At 34.8% G+C, this 22442-nt stretch overlaps 1 protein-coding gene across 5 annotated transcripts in view; it reads left to right on the top strand.

The window, feature by feature from the left end:
• Nucleotides 1-22442, top strand: part of PARPBP (PARP1 binding protein) — a 53562-nt gene that overhangs the window by 25449 nt on the left and 5671 nt on the right. For all 5 annotated transcript variants that reach the window (XM_083808891.1, XM_083808888.1, XM_083808887.1 and 2 more), the window contains 3 exons: nt 7686-7869; nt 11332-11510; nt 15469-15550. In XM_083808891.1, the coding sequence (XP_083665017.1) occupies nt 7686-7869; nt 11332-11510; nt 15469-15550 (445 nt within the window). The remainder of the gene's footprint in view (nt 1-7685; nt 7870-11331; nt 11511-15468; nt 15551-22442) is intronic.

Genomic DNA, 22442 nt, shown 5'->3' with positions numbered 1-22442 from the left:
TGTCCATATCCTCAACACTTTTTTTTTTTTGTATGTTACTTTAGTCTTTTTCTGCAAAAGATATACTTCCAGAAAATAAATGGAAGTGCTTCTCCATCATATTAACTTCGCACACTAGTGCCCCAGTTCTGTAAGAAGAGTTCCTGTTGATGTCATTTAGATGCTAGGTTGGCAGAGAAGCTTGTTTATGTGATAATCTCAGTAAGAGCAAAATACCCAAGGCATACAATTAGTTTTTAAATACAGTTTAGCTACCTCAACATAAGAAAAGACTGTTTTAAAAAATAAATTTAGATAGTAGATAGGACTGGGACACGTGAGGTAAAGCAAAAGGGCATAAGCAGGCTCAGGATCTGAAAATATTTTTAATAGAAGCAACCAGAGACAGAAGATATGATTTATTCAATTGTACAAATTTTACATTATAGTTTTTATTTTTAAAACCTCCCTTTAGAAGCACTGATGCAAAGAAAACATTTCTAGCATGTGATTTATTCTTATCTTCATGTAGACATCTGTTTTACTCTGGCTACAGGGCAGGTGAGATGAATCCCACATGAACTGTATGCTCCTCTTTTAGTGCTGGTTCATGCTGATGATAGTAAGCCATTCCTTCTGTCAATTCTTATTAAAACTTAACCATCGTAGGTCTTTTATATTAAACTCTCCTGAGAAGCAGGATACTAAAAATGGATAGAATTTAGAAAGTAAGAATTGTCTTGAGAGCCTTGTTCACTTCTTGGATAGTTGTTCTTAAGCAGATCTTCCTAACAGTCACCTTGGCACAGGAGAGTTGAGAATGGACAGTGGTCTCCCAGGCTGAGAGAGCTTGTAGAGAATTGCTGGAAGAAGGAAGGCAGGAGGGAACTTTTTAAGGGAATAAGGAAATATATTAAGTTTTTGTTGTATGCTTTCCTCACTGCTGTCAGAAGCTACAGAAGCATGTTAATTTATTATTTCTGAAAATATGATCTGGAGCTGTTCATAAGAATGAATCTAATTAATCATTTAGATTACTTTTATAAGTCTTCCTGGTTAAATATTTGATGGTAAGGATCAGCAACGGTCAAAATTAGCGAACAGGTGACAATGATCACAGAATCACAAAATGGTTGAGATTGGAAGGGACCTCCAGAGATCATCTAGTCCAACCCCCCTGCTCAAGCAGGGTCACCTAGCGCATGCTACACAGGAGATCAACTAATCTAAAATTAGTTCAACTAATCTAAAATATATGGGAATTTGTTAATTTAAAAAATGTTAACAGAACATTAAGTCTAAAATTAAACACTTAGAGGCTTCCTGTGAAGTCTTAAGTTCAGTCACCTGAGATGCATATATTAACATAGTCCTGAATTGTGCGATCACATGCTTTCCCCTCTCCCACTCACCCCTCTGTCCTAACTGTTTTGGGAACAAAATAAAAGAAGAGAATTAAGTGGGACTGTGTAATAGAAGGTGATGGTGTTTTTTGGACACTTTCTTTGTTTCTTTCAACAGCTAGAATAATGCAGGCCATCAAAGAAAGGAAGGAATATTTGGGTCTAGCTCCTCTCTGCTGTGGATTTACTGTGCAGTCCTGGACCAGCCATGCTGGTTGTCAATTGAGTCCACTCAGTGGAGATCACCACTGTATTGTTGGATCCAGGCTTTGTGTCTGAAAATTCCCTGCCAGTCAGTGCGAGGTGGTTGATTCTAAAAGTTTTTTTTTGTTTTGTATTGTTTTAATGTTTATAATTACTCTGGATTATCTTTGGTTATTTTTGTTATAGCTAAAGATAGCATTGGGTTTTCTAGTTGACATTTCTTTCAGTACATATCTTTTAAACAAAGAAATATTGTTACTTGTGAGTCTGAACAGGAAATTATGTTGCTAGGGTTTAAAACAATTGCTATTTTACAACATCTGTCATAGTATTAACTGACAGATGTCTGCTGCTAACTGGGTTTGATAGAAATCCCTCCTACAATATGACTTAAAAGACCAAGGATGTAAGACTGAAACACTGTGTTCTAGAATATTTCATGTCAGCAGCCTGTGATCTGAATGAAACATCAGAGAAATCTTGTTAGCAGGCATCCTAACTGGAAGGGGACAAGGTCTCTCCGGGTCTCTATTGCCCTAGAGAAATTGCATTACTTGGTTTAATGTACCAGGTTTATTCTTGAATTCAAGGTTTTGTGCTCCTGTTTCAGAATTAAGAAGAATTAACAGTCTTAACTTATGCTGATGCAAAAATTACCTGAATTCAGATAACATGGTCCATGTAATTTCATATTCAAAACAAACCTTTGCTGCCCTTCTAGCTGTTAGGAATTGCAAGATGGCTAACAGTTTTCTGTCCTATTCAGTTCATGTAAACATTTACTGTCTAGTGCTACACCAGATATTCTACAGCGTATTTAAGTTCATCAGGTATTTTAGGAAATAAAAACTTATAGAAGAGTGATGTACCAAAGTAATCTGGCATTGGGTCTTCCCCCCCCACACACACCCCCCAAAAAAAAAAAAAGTTTTTACCACGTTTTCCTTTTAACCTCATTTTTTAGGTAAACTTTCTATTAATGTTAGTAACAATGAAGTCTTATTAGTGGATCTGGAGTTGCTCAGGTCACTTATTTTATCACTTGAAATAGAACTGTTACATTTATTGTTTAATTTATAAATTCATCTTCAAGATGATTGTTTCTTGAAATATTTTTTGATACAATGAATTGTTGTTTCTGGTAGACAGATGATATTCTTCTACCACTGAACAGACTGTATTGGACAGTGCCCTAACCATCTCAGTCTGTACTGTAGATGGCATATATAACTTTCAGAAGAATGCCTCTCCTGCCTCTCCTGCTTAGACTGGCCGGACTGTACATTTTGAAGCTATAAGACTTGGTCAGTTAGGGCTTTCTGTAGTACACTTTAAGATATTTATGAAATAGCACCAAAAAAGTAGATTCAACATTTTATAAATATATTCAAGATTTTAACAAGAAAAAGCTCACAACATAATGTTTTTTGCTATATCATATCCTGGTGTAAAATGGTGTAGGCTATGGCACAGTGTTTCAGTAACTAATCCACACACATTAGATGAGCATTTTATGTCTTGGCCTATTTATATAAATTCTAATTGAAGTATGAATAAACTTTTCCTCTTCTTTGCTCCAGTTAGTTCTGTGTATATCAGATGGGGAACTGGAACTCTTTCCTGGAAAAGAAGGAATATGGGGAGAAAAAGAGATTAAATGAACTTTACTTCTAATAGCAAATATCCTTAGTTGGCATTGGGCAGTAGAAGCAAAAAAATAAACATAGAAGATGTTTTTATCACAAATTTTTTTCCTTAGAGGAAAAACTGCAAGGTAATCAAGAGTTACTTATTACACATAGCATTAAAATTACGATTATCTTAAGTAGTCCAATGTTGTTATGTATAGAATAATCCTTTTTCTTCCAGCATCTATATATATATATATGCACACCCATAATGTATATATTACATATGCACACACACAAGCACACATGTAAAATTTGTGGAACTGATACGGGTATGCTCAAGACTTCCGTAGGCAGAAAGGTCTGAACCTGGCTTTCAAAGGCAGCTTTGGTCAATCACTTCACCTGCTTGTTTGTCCTAGAGTTCTAGGCTCAATGCAGTATTTGTGGAACAGATACTACTCAATTAGTACAATGCTTTTCTCATTTGAGGGTATTATTTTGGAAAGTGTCAGTTTAGTGCTGAGGGAAATAAAACAGTTTGGCAAGAAGCATCGGGAGACTTGGCTAGAGTTCTTGTACGCATCTCTGAGACAGGACTTTCTGCAGCAATGCTCTCTTCTTACCTCTTGACAACTTGCACTGAATGATTTTTTTTTTCCCCTTGAACTTTTCATTCTCTTGTGGTTAGACTGAACTGTGTTTTTTGGAGCAGAGGTACACCACCTTCTTTTTTCCTTTTCTCTCTCTCTTTTATTTTATTTTTTTAAACTATCCTTTTTAAGATCTGGATGGTTCTTGACCCATGTGCAGAGAGACTTCACATGGTGACTTTCCTTTGGCTAAGTGCATACGTTGTGCTTGAACTTCTGGAAAGCAAAAGTTTATCTGTGTAACCAAGCCTGCAAATCTAATGTGAACTGAATAATCTTTAATCTGTAAAAGTTAAAGCTGAGAATTGTGTAGAAATATCTGTTTCTGACCTGGAGAAAAGCCAAAAATGTTTCACATTAACTTCAGGGCTTCTAAGTTATTTACCAGGAGTCTTGTTAAGCCAGAATAATCCAAAACAGCAAGGTCTCTGGCACCATTCCCTCCATGTATTTTAACAGAAATCAATATAAACAAACTGGTTTTCCTCTGGTTTAGTCCTTGTTCTTCTCAAGCCCTGCCCACTTATTTTATATTTTGGATCATGAATCTAGACAGGCAGAATTTCATTTGTTGGAGGTGCTCCCAGCATGAAGAGGAATTCTAAAATTCCACTTCAGAATTTAATGCATACAAAACATAGTTGTCTTTGAGTTTGCAAGGTATCCTTTCAGGAGAATTAAGCAGGAGCTAGTAAGTGTGAAGGAAGTTGAAAAGTTAGCCATCACCTCACTCTTGGCAAGGGCATGCAGAGTATCAAAGGTGTTGGCATTGCTTTGTGTTTTTTGGCAGAGGTGTGATTTGCAGCATCATAGATGTATCTAAAATTTCTACCACAGGTGCCAATAGTTCAGACTTCAGGATGTGTGAATAAATATGGAGTCATTTTGTACAGTCCATGGTATAGTAAAACCAAAACTATTGGTGTCTGACATAGATAATGTTAGGCTACACTTAATACGGTGCATTTCTACTTTGATTTGGATTGTAAACCTAACTCTTAAAAATAAATAAATAAAATTAAAACTTTAGTAAGTCTTCTCTTGAAGGCAAGATTTAATGGCCTATTTTTTTCATTAGGGTTGGCCATAGTATACAATTATTAGATGTTGCAGGAAAGTAGCTAATGTTTCTTTAATTCCAAAAAAGAAACTGCAGGTTATTTGGAAAAGGAAGATGGATTACTGCAATAGATCTTGAAGCAGAGAGACTGTAGAGGAAAAATCGTAGAGCAGAGTTCACAATGAACAGAATTGCTTTTGGTGTTTTTGCCTGACATACTTTGGCTTTACAAAACTACTTAAAAAAAAAAAAAAACCTTCTGACAGGAAATCAGTCTCATAACTGAACTAAGCATCACAAACATCTCTAACTTCATTGGAAAGTTTTTGTCACAAATGTGGTGACTGGAATGCTGTTTTTTTGCTTATTTTCATTTCATTTTTTGAGAGTCACTGCTGTCACTGAAGAGAATTTTCATTTTTTTAAGGATATAAAATTTGACTATACTTCTTCAAAAGAAGGATTCACAAGCACAGGGTCTTGTTTCCAACAGCGATAATAAATTAAACGCCCTGTAAGGACAAAGCACATGTATACGACACTTTTCCTGAGTGCTGTCTCAATCTCTAATTTCAGTTCAGGTATCTTCTGAACACAGTCTTCTGCCTGTTTTATCTGGGAATAAGATTTGTAAAGAATGAATCCTTTGTGCCTCTTGTTATGATGTTATTTGTTCCTTTTTATTACGTGTGTTATCAGCTGGTACTCAAGGGTGAAAATAACTCTGTAAATGAAAAAGTTAAAGGGCAGGGAATCAATGAACACGTAAATTAGAGATAAAATAAAGTACAGAGTACCAGATACTGAAAAGGTTGAGAAAACAAACAGAAAGGGAATGAAATCAAAAACCAAGTGTCATGGGAAAATAATGAAGTCCTTAGATACAGGGGATATTAAACAGAAGATAAATGATTGCTTGGTGGGTTGAGGGGAATCTTTATTGTAATCAACTTTGTCAGACTGGATGATGTGTTCCTGTTTCGAGTAGACTGTAGAATTGATGATAAAGTTTCCAAACAGCAAGCAACTTCAAAGAGCTTTGGGAAAGAGATGCATTAGGGTGTAGCTGAGCTGCTGATTCTTGCATTGCTTTTTTATTTGCCCAAGCTCAAGCAATGGTAAAAAGATAGTCTCTCACTTAATTTGAATGTTTTACACCTCTGGAGATTTTTTAGATTTTTTGAAACATTAATATTTGAGTTTTGTTGTAATCAGTCATTAAAATACAAAGTCGTCATTAGTGTAAGTACTGGAAAAAATTAAGCTTTAAGCTCAAGAGTTTTAATCTTTCACTTCATTATTATCTAATTAAAGTAGTCAAGACAAATTTGGTGTCTTTATATTGTTTGTGTACTCTGAGACAAGATCTGTGATCCCCAGCTCATTTGCTTAGCCTGCTTCTTCGTAGGCATCACTCATGGTAGTGGAATCCTATCTTCATATCTCTGTATGGCTTTTGCACCTATTCATTACGCATTACACTTGCACACTGAACAATTCACCACTCCTAACACTTAGATTTTCCATTCTTGTGATGTGACTGACTATACTCACTTTCGTTAAGTTGTTTTATTATGTTTGAGCAGTATTGTTCAGGGCAGCACTTCCAATACCTGAGAGGAAAGATGTACTTATAAATGACCAATGAAGTTCTTGGAATTATAACTGATTCTCCTCATTCACCAAGTCTGAGGTAATTCAAGGCACGCTCTTACAAGAGCCTTGGTTCCCGTAGTCATTCTGTAGACCCAAGATCTTTGGGTATTCTTGTGATTATTCCAGAACTGTTTTTTTTTTTTTTTTTTTTTTTTTACATACTCAGGATCATATGCTTTACCTGGGAGCCTGCTATGTTATAGATTATATGTCTTGCAAGTCTGAAGACCCGAAACATGGTATAGTTCTCTCTATACTGCCTATTGGATCATCCTCTGCTAATAGCTCAAGAGTTTTGATGGAGAGAGACCTGGTAGTTCTAATCCAAAAGCAATCCCCAAAGTAGCCTATCATGTATGCAGTATGGATGGTTCAAGCTACAGGACAATGAAATGACAATGAAGGAACAGTCTCAACCTATAGTATAGGTGCACTCATAAGATGAGAAGGTGTTTTCCAAAAGAACTGTTGAAATACAGCTCCTATATCAATCATATTAAATTATTCGTATTTTTGATGTCAAACATCATGGACATTTCTGGATATTGCATAATTAAAATAGCACATTCTTTTCTGTAGGTATTTTTTCTCTTGATGAAAAAGAGGATTAACATTGTATGCCTTATGGCAAAAAATAATGTTCATGTAGTCTAATTACTATCTACTTAAATGTAATTGAAAGCACGTTGATATTTTAAAGCGCTACCGTGAAGCACAAAACTCTCAAAAACATAATATGATGTTAAATTGGAATCCATGTTCCAGCGAAACATTTTGTTCACACTTAACAATTTATGAGCAAAACAGAAATTGTAGTTTTAAAGAAAGTACTTTTCTTTGAACTTCATGGAAAAGTTAGTTTTGTATTGCAGCTCAGAGTATTACAAATGCTGAATTCATTACCTTTTCTTATAATCTCTATTTTTCTTAAGCAAGCTATTATGTGTTGGACAATACTTCTACACTGCTGTTTTATTTAAAAGATCAAAGCTGTTTTCTGAAGAGTTTTGATTAACTGTGAAGACTGGCTATGTTCAACACTAATAGGTATACTAAAGTGCTGCCAAGATTAATGTGGAGATGACCTCGTGCCTATTTTCAGAATCGCAGGGGGGCGAATTCTGTCAACAGTGAAGATGCATTTGATAAAAGGCCAAAGCAATGGGGATCCTTTCTGTCAGTCAGTAGAGGAAGTTGTACAAGATTTGGATTTGAAGATTAAAAATATTATCGATTCACAACATGAAGTCTTGACTGCCAGCACCACTGGAGTTAGTCCAACACGGGTAATGGGACTTCTTTTGTTCTTCTTACTATTTAACTTTACAAGAAAGCGAATGTCCTTCTCCTGTTTTGTTTCTTTTATAGACTTTTATATAGAACATTATCTTTTCCTAGTCATTTCTTCTACGCTGTGGTTTTTAAATTCTTGAGAGACTTATACTTAAGGATTACAGTGTGGATTTCAAAAAGATGTTTTATTTAAACTTCCTACATCAAAATTGTAAATCAAGTACTCTTCAAAATTTAATTTGTTCTTGCAGCAGTTCTGAATGTAAATACTTATAACTATTAAATTGTCCTGAAATTTAAAGGCAGTAGAACTATTATGTTTCCAGGCAAAAAAAGTGCTAAGGAAAGTGGAATTAATATTTGAGAACACATGTCATTAATTTTGATTAAAATACACAGATTTATTATTAAGGGTAAAAAACTTAAAATAAGGTTAAATACCTTATTTTCTGTACTTTGAATCAACTCGGGTTTATATTAGAATATTTTTTTAATGAAAATGTCAACCAACTGTATTTTACATAACGGTTACTCAAAATATTGTTTAACATCATGTATTTTTGTCTAGGAAACTTTTTTAAACTTCTGGACTTTTTGATTGTGTGTATATTCTTAGAATGCTTTGTATTGTCAAATCACTGGAATTACCCCACAGTAACAAGATTTCTAATAGAATATTTATCAGACTCCCCAGTATGCTTTTACTTCTCAGTAAGAAATAAAACAGCCAGAGACTAGTGAGTAGTTAAATCAGTTTAAATATGTGTTTCCACTGAACAACATCCTCATTTTTCTGTGTTTCCTGAATCTATCATTTCCCTGTTTCCCTTTGGTGTCTTTGTGTTTTTCTTTATCTGCTCTATCTGAAAAATTGACTGCCGTATCATTTCTGTCTTTGTCTTCACCTGACTACCTGGGTGCTTGATAAATTTTTCTGAAAAAGATTTAGGTTGTTATCAGCCAAGTATGACTGTTCTGATAAGACTTCATTTCTTCAGAGAGATTTACCAATAATGCTTTTTCAAAGTGGTTCATGTTTCTTATTGTTCTGCATAGGTCAAGTTTGTAGTCTAATAAGTGTATAGAAATGTTTACCGGTATCCTTGCAGGGGCAGAAGATAGATGATTGTATCCTGATGCCAGGAAATTTAGAAATACTTAATTCCATTAAGAACAGAATGAAGCTAACATTTTCTCAAAATGGGCAACTGCGGGCAGCTTATGAACTTTATGTTAATGTGAGTCTGTGGTTTTATGTTAAAATTTTTCCCAGTTGTTGGAACAACCTATCTGCTTGTGAATGCGAAGAATCTACTATAGCTCTTCTCTGTGAAGAAACTTGAGTATACAACAGAGGATGATGGGCTTTAAGCTAATCTTTTTCACCATACTCGCCACAGTATATCTGTATGCAACATAGTCTGGGTATAACTGAGAGCTGTCAGAGATGACTGTGGTCTGGATATGACCGATATGCTGGTTGGCTTGAGAAATCTAGTATTCTCTCAAAGGAAGCATAGACAAAAGTTAAGCTGTTATATCAAATTGCAGACTTTATTGGAGCTTTCTGTAGATGGACATTGTACTAGTGCAGATTGCCATTATTGATTTTAAAAATGAAAAAATTCCGTAAGTTTTCCAAATGAATTTGAGCCATATAGGAAAACTGGAGAGTCTGTATTGTTCCATTAAGATCTCAGGACAGCAAAAGTTAATACTCTGTGCTGAGCTTCGTATATATCTTTTTGTTTTGTTTTGTTTAACAAGAACGTTACAATTTTCACAAAACTCATTCTGTATTCAGAATAAGTTATTTTTTTGATGGGATATTACTTCTTTTTTTTTTGTACATCAGAGGTTGACTTATTACTTGGAGAACAAATTACATCAGTGCTCAGTTTTCCTGCACATATCTGTTTTATAAGGACGTAGAGCTATAGAAAAAGTCAATATTTTATGCAGAATGAAGCACAACTTTGTGTTCAAGCCTTCACAAGTGACTAATAGGAATTGTGATTAATTTCTTCCTGAGAAACTCACTGCTGCAAATGGAATCTAGTTGGCATTTCTGGAACTAGACAGAATAGTCTGAAGTAGATAACTGTTACTACCCTTGAAAGATGAATAATAATTTTCTTGAAAAAATATTTTGAACCACGATTTTTAACAACGAACAAGATTTTTGTGGCAGGGATTGTTGTCTTGCCTAAAGTTCTATTGTATTTAAACAATTGAATTTTACTCCATGGTAAGCGTATCAAGCTACTGTTGTAGTACTACGTGAGAATTTTGAAGGTCATCTTTTGGCAGTTAGGAGGTTATGCTATACTCTCAAGATTATTATTATATTGTCTTCGTGTATAATCAGTCAAGCTGATTCCAAACTCATACTTTTTTTATTAAGACAAATTTACCGTGACACTCATGACATTTTATAAAAATCTGTGATGTGGTGATGTAATGAAGAGGTTCAGAATAAATTTTGAGGAAACTAAATGTTACTGAAATAAGCCAATTTTGAAAAACCAAGTATAACAACGATTTGTGTAATTGCTATTTCTAGCTATTGATTATAACTTATAGTAACTGACTGACATGTGTTGCTATGGTTTCTTGAAAGCTACATACATAATTGATGTAATCAAATAGGCAGAGAAATAGAATTTGATCTTTTCAAGACTGTGTTTAAAAGCAGTTAACTGATTAGATAAATGCAGTTTGTTGCCTGTCCTGTCCTGAACAAAGTCAGGCTACTATGTTTCTGTGAAATTGGTAAATAAGGAAGCCAGTAGTTTTTAAAACCTACTACTGTGTATTTAGCACTAAATTTCTTTACAGAACTCCTAGAAATTTTAAAAGAAATGCTGCGAACTTGCAATTCTTGCAGTCCCATTGTGGCTATGAAGTTCTATATCTACTGGCTGTAGTGTTGAACACTTCCAGATGTGGATTATTATTTTCTTTAAGGACTTCTTGATTCTTGTGGAAAACTGAGGAATTCATTCTGTTCCAAACAACAGGGGATTGTGCCTCTTGTCAAAATCTTGGTGGATTTCTCACTTTTAACCAACTACTTTTGCAGATTCAGTTACAGGAGCTGGACTTCTCTAGAAAGTTTGTGTGCCCCACAGCACTCAAATTGGTTGTGAGGAAATAATACGTTAATTTCTACTGCATAGTTTCATCACAGATTTGAATATTTGTGTGACATGCTCTTCAGTGTATGCCTCCAGCTGGCAATGATCTAAACTCTACTAGTTGCTTGGGATGAAGGAGAATCTTCCCTGTAGTCAGGTTACCCCATAAATGCTTCCTGGGAAAGGGGAGGAGGAGATTCTCCCATCTTCTGCTGATATAGGTTGCTTTTAGGGCTGAGTTACTATCTGTTTTTTTTGGTTTTTTTTTTTTTTAAATCTTTTCAATAGTATGTTTTCTTTATTTTTATTTACTTTCAGCCAAAGATGCATTCCATAAACCATGGCACTGTGTATTGTGGCAGAGATACTGTGAAGGTCTTACTAGTTCTTCTGGATGAAGCAGCAGTCAGTGCTCCTACCAAGAACAAAGAAGAATTATTATGTGATGATGAAAACTTAAATATGTTTGGAATCACCTCTGTTTTGACACTCTTCAGGTGAGTACTAGAAGGTTTTTGTTTGTTTTAAAAAAAGATTTTACACTAAGTGACCTAATAAGGAACTGACATTACTTACACTAAGCAAGTGACCAAATTGCAGTCTCTTGTGAGGGTAGGTGTGAAAGGAAAGCGTTCTTAGGACAGTGTCCAGTTCTTGGAAGTATTCTACCTCCTCGTTATTTTCAATGTGGTTTTGTAATATAGACTTTCTGGGCTATTACATTTCTGGGCTGCACAAAACCCATAAAGAGTATCCTTTGCAACAAGTCTTCCAAATGCTGATCTATGTTCTTAAGTTCAAATAACGTGTGTTTGGTAGCTGATTGCATTTATATTCAGTTTGAAGATTCCTCCTTCGTCTAGGTATGGTACAAAAGATTTTTGAATGGTATCCTGTTTTCTTCCTACATAGTCATTATTTTTCAGAGAATAATTTAAAATAGTTAAATAGATTTTCATATCGTGATCCACCAGTCAGGATAGTTTCACACAAAGCATGTTGAAACAAATTCACATGCGTGAAGATTTATTGGTAGGGGCTGTAGCTGATGGAATATGTTACTCTAATGTTGAAATTTATTTTGGGGGAAGAATAAAACTGAGAGCGAGAGAAGAAAGAAAACTCTCCCCAGTGACCAGCCAGGGCTCCTGTACAAGCATCCTCTGCAATACAGCAGCTGGTTCCCCAGTAATACTTTTCCCATGATAACTATATTGTTTTCATAAGGACCTCCTAAACCCCACTGTTGATTGTACCTGCTTTTTGATGATATTAGCAGAGACTGGAGCATCTATTCATCAGGACCAGGGCTAAACAGCTGTTAAGCTCTGTGCTTGCACATTTTTTGGTTCCTTAGCATTAAGAAAAATAATAATAAAAAAGGCAACAATGAAAGAGTAGGAAAAGTGGGGAACTAGGAGTGTTTCTTATGCTGGTGGTAATTGCTGTCCATGAGAACCCCCTATAGCAACACTATCAGAGTGTACAGTCATGAGGAAAACAGGAAAGGAAGAGAATAACAAGGGAATAATAATGCCACAGAGAAAACTTTGCTCTAGCAGCCTGGGTGAAAGGATGCAGAGCTGTGAGTGGAAAGCAAGCATTAGACTTCCAGATGTAAGGCCCTTAGCAATACAGAAGGCAAACGTATCTAAGACACTGTGCAACTCTAGGTTACTGATGTTTTTGTTTGTTTGTTTGTTTTTTATATAAGAACTGTATCACCTTTGTCTTTTAGTCCTAAATTGGACAATGGATGATCCTAAATTTAGGACAATTTAAGGGTTCCATTAGATTTATAGTTCCACCTCCTTCACGAAACCAACCAAACAAGCACAGTCTAATAAAATTTAGAAAAAATAGTTTCATTAATAAAAATTCTGGTTAACCCTGTAATATATTTTAATACAGCAGGCAGATTGTAACAATATATTTACATATTTTTCACTGCTCAAATATCTATAGCTGTGTACATTACTATTTAATTAAGGAAAGTGTTTAAAATAACCAATATTTAAGTCTCTTATTTTTCCATTTTTTCTGATTCAGGAAAATTGATCCACATTACTTTGAAAGTGGTTTCATTAAATTAATAAACCCCAACTGGGATGTATTTTTATCAAAATAAAAAGAGCTTAATCTGATTTAGAATAATGCTCAATGTGAATGGAATCAAGGCCCGACTGAATTCTTCTTCCAAATTAATGTTGCTATTATTCAAAGCTAGATCTTGATTTGTTTTCTTAAACAACTCTCTTTAATTTAAAATGAAATTTAAACCACCTATTTCTGAATAAGAGTGCCCACTGAGTACTTTGGTTTCAATTACCACATTTGATTTTTCGGCTAAATTACCTTTCTTGATTTTTTCTCCAAAAGGTTAAGGCATTTTTTTGACTTGAAATCTTCTCCTTGTAGGTGTAAGGAGGTGCTGCTATCTGGGAATTTATATTGTAACCTACACTAAATTATTGTGTTTTCCTTAATATTTCCTAGTGGTCAATTTGCTTTAGGTTTTATTTTCCAGTGGGCAGTTTTGTGTAGGATATGGTTATTTTAAGAGAACACTGCTGCTTTTCAGGTGAAGACTGAAATTAAATGAGAGCATCTCATTTTTAAAACTTGAACATTTCAGGATTTTTACTTTCTTTGATTTACTCTTTTTTTTTTTTTTAATAAACTTTGAGATTAAATTAAATGGGTAGATATAGCTGTCTGTTTTGAAATCCTGATAAAAAACACTATTGATGAAAAGCAGGTATTGTGTATTGTTTAACTGTTTTGTTGGTTTTATTTAACTGGAAAATATATTTTTGTAATTTTGTGGAATACATGAATATTTAAGAACTGGAAATGTAAGCAATGATGATACATCCTCAATATTTTGGAACATCCAAACCAAGCTGAAGTTTTTCTAACTTAATGGGTCTTTCAGTGTACACCTCAAATATTTTCCTTTCATAAGGAGCTCGTTTCAATGTTCTTGAAAATATTCCTTTTAGGTATGCATTATAGAAGTGCAAATAAAATTCCCTTCTTTTTAATGTTTTAATTTTTATTTTATTTCAAGGCTGCATGCAAGGCAATTGTGCTGTTTTTCCCGTAGTATTTCTAAAATTTTTAAGCAAACATAAAAATATAGTGATCATGTTGAAATCAAAGTAAGGTGATTCTGATATAATTGATTATACTAATTACATTTTAGAGTTGAATTTTTCATGACTAAGGATTAAGTATTTTAATAAGTCTTTGCAATATTTTTTTTCTGGCTTTTTTCCTGACTTTACTGACCTGTAGGTTTAGGGGCAACTTTTTATTTGCTGCTGTTTTTTATACCATTCCCGTCATCTTCCCATTCTATTAACGCTAAAGCCAGTCATTACTACTTGCTCATTTTCTTTTCTTGCTTTTTTAATTTCCTTCTATATAGAGAAGGAAAATTAACATGTTGGCCTGGTTCACAAAGCAACAGATCTCTTGGAAACCAATTTTGTAGGTTCTGAAAAGAAAGCTCACATATCCATGAAGTGGAGAAGTAGTGATAATTTAACCAACCACTTATCCTGAGGAAGCATCAGGTGTCGGAAAAGTGGGACACTGAGGATTTTGTCGCTATGGGTTACAAGGAGGGCTCATGAGCCATAAAAACAGAGTAGATGGGAGCACGCCAAAGCTACATATTTTGGCAATTTAAATGGCAAATATATTGCAAGGGCATGCAGAAATTTTGCACCACAGAAAAATGGAAATAAAAGAAAGAATGAACTAAACACTAAATTTTATTTATGGAATAATTAATAGAATAATTGAATAGAATGAGCTAAATAAATTAAATAAATAATGAGTTCTAAAAATAAACAACTGTCTTCATATGCACAGGCCTGCCATGAGCTAAAACTGAGAAGTAATTATTTACATATGCACAGATTCCTTTTTTTTCCAAGAGCAAAAAAGTCCCTCTTATATGCATCATCTTTTTGCATTTTATACATCAAATTTTTTCATTAACTTATGTAACTATACATGTACATAAGAGTACTTCTTCACAAGAAGTGAATATACATAAGTGTACTTCATACATAGAGTACTTCTGTTGAAAAGTATGTAAACAGGAGGAAAATTATTCTGGATGTCAGCCATATGCTGCTCAAAGAGGTGGAAGTAGAATGCTAAGTTGGTAACTCACCAGCAACGTTACCAATAATACTGTTGTTGCAGAGCTATTGTAAACTTACTGCAAAAGGATACCAGAAATTGAAACTGTAGGTTTGATTTCATTATGCAATCTTCAGTTGTCATGGTACATGTGGTTACTCGGGAAGGAAGAAAACAAAGTAAGGTTTGGAGAGAGAAAATGTTTGGCTTTCTGCTTCTGAGGAGCTTGCTATGGTAATTATTTTTCTTAACTAATTGCATGCATATGTTCTGAATACTTGCTATCTCTTTTTAATATAGATCTCCAGCACAGTCCGATGGATCTTCCCCAAAACCTCTTAGACAGCGTATTCAGAAATCTATGGATGAAAAAATAATTAAGGTACTGCATAAGAATCATTATGCACAGATGGATACACTGAAATAATAATGCTAAAATGAAAATAATAGTGTTAAAAATCTCAAATACTTGTCTGAAAGGTAGTCCATAGCTAAAGAAGTGATTACCTAATAGTTAGTGGCCTAACGCAAACAGTACTGCAATATTAAAATGAAATGAAAACATCTAACACTCTGGAAGAGAAAGAGGCTTTAAACTTAAAAATACTTCCTCATGAAGAAGATCTCTTAATGGCAATTTGCTGAGTTAGTCTATATTTCTTCATTTAACCATCTATGTATGTCAGGACTATAGAATTAAAACTGAAGTTATGTGAAAGCAAAAATAATATTGAACATAAGGACCTGATTTCAGTTCTGAAACAATAATTACTTTTTCATTGTATTTTTTTCAGAACACATTTTTTTAAAAATCCATGCTATTTTGTAGATGAAATCGAGCATTACAACAATATGTTGATATTGTGAGTGTTTGTAATGAAAAGACCAACTTCAGTGTTTCTGAATATTGCAGGCTTTCTAAAATTGCATTTTACATACTCTCTTTTTCTCAAACTTGTCAAATGTTAATGTTGAGACTTTGGAAAGAGAGCTTATATCTTCCACAGAATTTCAACAGAGCGATAAATGTGAAAGTAGTGACTTAGTATTCTTTACAAACTTTATTCTGACAACAGATGAAAGCACGAATATAATTAGTATGTAAGGAAGGCAACAGAGGTTTTATAGGCCATCAGAATTAGTTTTGGAACAGCATAATGAAAAATATGTCTCTGCCACTGAAGATGAAGGGAATTTTAATATATTACATGTATGAGAAATAGAAAGTCATTAAAAGGAATTAAAATGAAAAGTACTGTCAATATTCCCAGCATGTGTTTTAAACATACTCCAATTCCATACAGACTGGTTTTTTTTTAGAGGGGTAAATAGGAGGACTGGTGGTTTGGATGCATGCACTAATTAAGGTGAAATTTAGCTTAAAACTAATAGGAAAACATTTGAAAAGACTGGAGCTGATAAAAGATCTTCATGATAATTTTGCTATAAATAGCATATTTAAATTGCAGCTTTATTCATCAAATAGCAAAAAAATGTGATATTCTGATTGCATAATACATTGAAATAATTTTCTCATCTAAACAGAGGTTTTGTAATTTGATTCTTGAACAGCTATAGTCAGCATCAAAAATATCTACAATTAATTTATCATGATTTACTGGAAACATACAAAGTTTTTTATATAGACTGTCAAAAATATGAGACTTGAGATTGATTCATATTACGAAGCCTTTTTTTTTTTTTTGAAACATATGTTTTTGCTAATCAAAAACATGAGATTAGCTACCATGGAGAATTGCTGTGCAAATAATAGTTCTCATCAAAAGTCTCTGATATGACAATCTCCTGTGCTGCTTTTGTAATGCCTGACCCTAACAAGTTTGCTGTGACTCCTATGCCCCTTGTTAACATAGTACAAGAGTCTATTTTTCTCTAGGACTTTTGTCTTAGCCTTGATTTCACCATGACACTGAATACGCCTTTAGCAAAATAGAATTAAGTATCTAGTGTTTTTAGCCAATAATTTTTGAGGTCTTTCAATCTACTTCTAAATCCAATTTTGATACTCATAAGGTGCCTATTATAAATGGGGAAGACTATATTGAAATATAAACTTTTATAAGATCTTTTATCTTAAGAAAAGCAAAATTAAGAGGGAACAAGCGACAGGTCTAAAGTCTATGGTTTGTCCTTCTAGACTTTCTTTGGTGTCTTGGACTGTAAAGTTTGCTTATAGTGTTACCTTTTGTAGGTTAAATATGTGATGGTTGACACTCTTTACATACTTTAGCAATGTGAATGATAACGTATGTGTTACTAATGTTAACATAAATGGCCACTTGGATCTACAAAACTCAAATGTTTCAGAGCAACATTGGGGCTGCTAAACTGACACTACTAATTGTAAGCATTCTTCATGGCTTTCTTCCAGTGTATCACTATTGTACCAGAAAGAAAATGTCCAGCATAGAACTGAGGCCAAATATCTCACAATGTTTTTCCATATAAAAAAAAGTGAAAATAAAAATAATACAGTTCAAAATGTAAATAGTCTGCAATTATGTATGAGTATAGACTCAAATTCTTACTCTGGTTGTGATGCCTGAATGTTTCACATTGTTTGCAATTCTCTTTTCTGAGTATCAGCCAAATATTGCCATCCAACCTACACTGTATGCTTGCGAAGTCTACAGTTATTCTCCTGCTATTCTTATGCTCACTTCAGGCTTACTTCTTCCAGTCAACTGAAATTACTGTTGCCAAAATGTCTACTGACTTTTCTAACTGAAACTCAGAGATAGTTCACTGCGCTTTGTCATTGATCTCCATTCTCTCACAGAAAATCCTGCTTTCCTTCTTGAAGCATTATTCATCTTTTATTTTGTCTTTTCCGGGTTGTCTTTTTACCATTCTAACAATTTTTACAGGTTTTTTTCTGCATGTTTCTCCTCCTTTCTTTTCTTCCTTTTATTGTGAAGACTTACAGGATCCTGTCTTTCACTTTTCTCTTTCTGTACCTTCTTTGTGGAAGAATATATCTACAAACAGAAGTTCAAGTATTATCCTGTTCATAAATCTACACTTAATCTAAGTATGTCTTTTGTCAAAACTAACAGATTTTGTAACTTTTTCTATAGTGTCCTGTGAATCAACACCTGTTGATGTTGAAATGATATGTCTGTCTGTCTTCATATATTTAACGTTGGGGACAGTATCCTTTCTATTACTGTTTTTTTGCGCCATAACAGCTCTGGAATATATTCTTCTCTATCCATACGTCCACTCAGCTATAATATATTAAAGATTCATCTTGCTTTTTGATCATGGTGGTATATTTTTCTTGGAATTGATAGATTCAGCTTTGGCCTGTCTTCACTGAGATTGACAACTGAACAGCAAAGTGGCTAGATGCTAAATGCCATTCTTCTGTTTGCGTATCAGTCTATTTCTTTCAGTTGTAGTAGATACAAGCTACTTGTTTTAACCCATCCCAGCCACATTGGTTATTTCTGATTTGCTGCCCTGAGATATCTGTTCTTACATTCAGCCTACAATACTAGTTTTCACTGTTGGTTTGTTAATTTTGAGACTAGCTCTTCCAGCTGTCTTGTTTTATATTTTTTCTTATGGCTGAAGAGATTTCCTGTGGATATCTGCAAAACTCATTATCCTCATTTAAAGATTTTTTAGTACCTTTAAATCAGCCTCTCCTCAAAACTTAGCAGTTTTATGTATTGAGATTGATGCTTATTACAGTGACTAATTTGGGTTCCTTTCCTTATGAATCCATATATTTCTTGTCTTAGATTGTAGTGTCTCTTGGTAGAAATAATTTTTGTTCTGTCTTTACTGTGCAGCACATAACACAATACATTTCTTGTCCATAACCACAGATCTCAAGTGTTGTAGTAGTATTTATCACCTTCTTATGCTGAATGTCAGTTTTCATAATTATTTCATACAACTGTCTGCAAATGTGTACAGGTTGCTTGTAAAATTCACACTTCTGAATTTTGTTATGTACGGTGCACTAATTTTAACAATTGACTCAGAAGAGATTCTGTACATGTATTCTGAATAAGGAAAGTAGAAACATGATATTTCTTCTTGTTGTTAGTGATTCTTTTGAGAAATTTCTTATTCAGTATATGTGATGGTAGCATTTGTTCCATAAAATTGTCCTAAGGACCCTTTTTCCAGACTGCCTCTGGCATGTGATTAGATTGTTAGTCTGCTAACTATAGGATTTTTCCCATAGAAATCTCCTTTTCCATGATATATGGGAGATGAAGAAGAATGCAGTGGTGAGTACATAGAGTAGTAGAAAAACACGGTAGCTTGGTTCTGTGCTGAGTCCCATAAAGAAGCATGTGTTGAATAAAGAAGTTTAGGAAAAACTAGTAAATGAAGGAAGAAAGGGACACTTCACTAAATTAAAAAATAAAAAAAAATTATACCCTCTCTTTCTGTAAGAGGAAGTGATTTCTCACATCTGCAGAATTACGTGGAGAACTGCAGATCGATACTATCTAAACCTACAGCATAATATCATGAACATATTTTTAGTAACTAAAAATACGGAGAGTGGAAAAATAAACAGGTAGCTATGAATTGGAATTTGTATTTAAAAATAAGATAAACCTATGACTTTTTCCGTTGTATCAAAACCAGTTCCTGGCAACAGTGAAAGAGACAAAGAAATATTTCATCTTGCAATCATTAAATACTGGAACATATGCAAAAAGCTCACCTAACTATAAGGACATTTGTTAGAAGGCAAAGCCACCACTTCAAAGAAGGAGAAATTTGGGGAATTAGTATGTTGTACCTTTTCATTCCCTCCAGCAGAAGTAGGAAAGAGAAATAATAAGAAACTCAATCCTCTCATAGGATGATGAAATTAAGAAATCAGTTGTGTTTCAAGGTTGCTATCTGTTGTTAAAGAGAAGTGTCTTAATGGGGAGTGGTGTATTGTAGAAGGAATTATACTTTCATTAATTTAAAACCCCACTATTTGATTATTGATTTTGCTGAATGCAGTGGGGTTATGCAAGCAGTACTTATTGTTGTGTGAGAGGAATGGAATGACTGTCACAATCGTCTCCTTTAATTAGATTAAAGATCAATTTAAGGCAATAAACAGGTCGCATAATAAAGATGTTAGTCTTTCTTTTGCACCTGAAAAGATTAACTGGAGTTTCAAGCTGTAGGGAAAGTATTGTACCAGAGCTAATGAGGTTGGGTGAAGCTGAGAACACTAGCGGTTAAGAAGGAAGGAATTAAAACGTATTAGGCTGTGAGCATATAATATGTGAGAGAGTAACAAATTTATTTTATTTTTTTTAACTCAGGATTGTTTTGGCCTTTTGATGCATTGTGTTAGAAATCTTGCTGCATTGTTAACACATTTACCCCACAACAGCTGCAAGAGCTTTCAGTAGTTTGGCATGTTTTTTTTTTTCTTCCTAATGTAACTGTAGATAACTTTTCCTATATGAGGCACTGTTTTCTTCCAATTGGGAACAAAACTGTAATTTTAGTTTTAAAAGAATTTGTGGCTAAAGAACTCTAACAAATCTTGGCATGTTTTAAGTTCATTGTAATTTTACTGTGTATAGAAATCCTTCCAAAGAAAAAGCTCCACAAAGCAAAAAATTCCAGTCTGCCTTTCTCATGTGACTTGTTCATGCTTATGTAAAATGACTTAATATCTAGCTTCAAGCATTTCTGTTATTCTTCATTGCTTAGTTCCCTAAATGCTGTTACTTGAGAAAATTGTTTTTGCCTATTTGTGATTCCAGTACAAATAAACTGTGACTTGGAAAACTATCAACAGGAAGTTATCAAGAGTTTTCTGTATGCCCACTATAATTGTGAAGAGAAAATTCATAGCAACGGAGAAAATAATCCTCCTCAGGTAGTTCTCTCATCTATAGTATCAAGAAATTTTCTGACTGGAATATGATTATTAGGAACACTAAACTTATTAGTAGTTTCTATGGGTATGTAGTGTGCCAAAAAGATGAGTACCTGGAGGAGAAAGGGGAAGGGGAAACAAAGGTTATGTCAGCACAAAATCCGAAGAAAGTTTTTATTACTTTCTGGAATCAGTTATTTGATAAACCACACTTGTGTCAAAAATACCATTTTTGTTTCTACAAGACCTCTAGACTACTTTCCAAGGATCCCTGCCTGTGAATTTTGAGTACTCTCAAAACCCAATAATGACGTGATTTGTGGCTGTTTTCAAATCAGTAGTGAGTTAATTTAGGATAGCAAAAAGCTGGTATAATGTCACCCCCCCCCCCCCAAAAAAAAAAAAGATGGATTTGGCAAAATCATAGTTTAAGCCATTACTCTTTGTCCTATCACTGTACTCCCTGACAGAGTCCCTCCCCAGCTTTCCTGTAGGCCCCCTTTAAGTGCTGGAAGGCCGCTGCAAGGTCTCCCCAGAGCCTTCTCTTCTCCACGCTGAACAACTCAACTGAACAACTCCCTCAGCCAGTCTTCATAGGAGAGGTGCTCCAGCCCCTTGATCATCTTTGTCGCCCTCCTCTGGACTCGTTGTAATAGGTCCATGCCCTTCTTAAAAGGGGACCCCAGAGCCGAACGCAGCACTCCAGGTGGGGGCTCATGAGAGCAGATTAGAGGGACAGAATCACCTCCCTCCACCTGCTGGCCGTGCTTCTTTTCTTGCAGCTCAGGATACAGTTGACTTTCTGGGCTGCAAGTGCACATTGCTGGCTCATGCCAAGCTTCTTGTCAACCAGCACCCAGGTCCTTCTCATCAGGGCTGCTTTCAATCCATTCTCTGCCCAGCCTGTATTTGTATTTGGGATTGCCCTGACCCAGATGCAGGACCTTGAACTTGGCCTTGTTGAACCTCATGAGGTTCACAGAGGCCTACCTCTTAAGCCTGTCAAGGTCCCTCTGGATGGCACCCCTTCCATCCGGCATGTCGACCACGCCACACAGCTTGGTGTCATTGGCAAACTTGTTAAGGGTGCACTCAATCCCACTGTCCATGTCACCAACAGTATGAAATGCTTTGCACAAGTCCAGGTAGGTGATGTCAGTTGCTCTTCCTCTATCCACCAATGCTGTAACCCTGTTGTAGAAGGCCACCATATTTTCAGGCACAATCAGTCCTTAGTGAAGCCATGTTGGCCATCACCAATCATCTCCTTATTTTCCGTGTGCCTTAGCATAGTTTTCAGGAGGATCTGCTCCATGATCTTGCCAGGCAGAGGTGAGACTGACTGGTCTGTAGTTTCCCGGGTCTTCCTTTTTTCCCTTCTTAAAAATGGGAGGTT

Source organism: Anser anser, assembly GCF_964211835.1.
Source record: "Anser anser genome assembly, chromosome: 1".
NCBI lineage: Eukaryota > Metazoa > Chordata > Aves > Anseriformes > Anatidae > Anser > Anser anser.
This window is presented reverse-complemented; position numbering and strand designations above follow the sequence as displayed.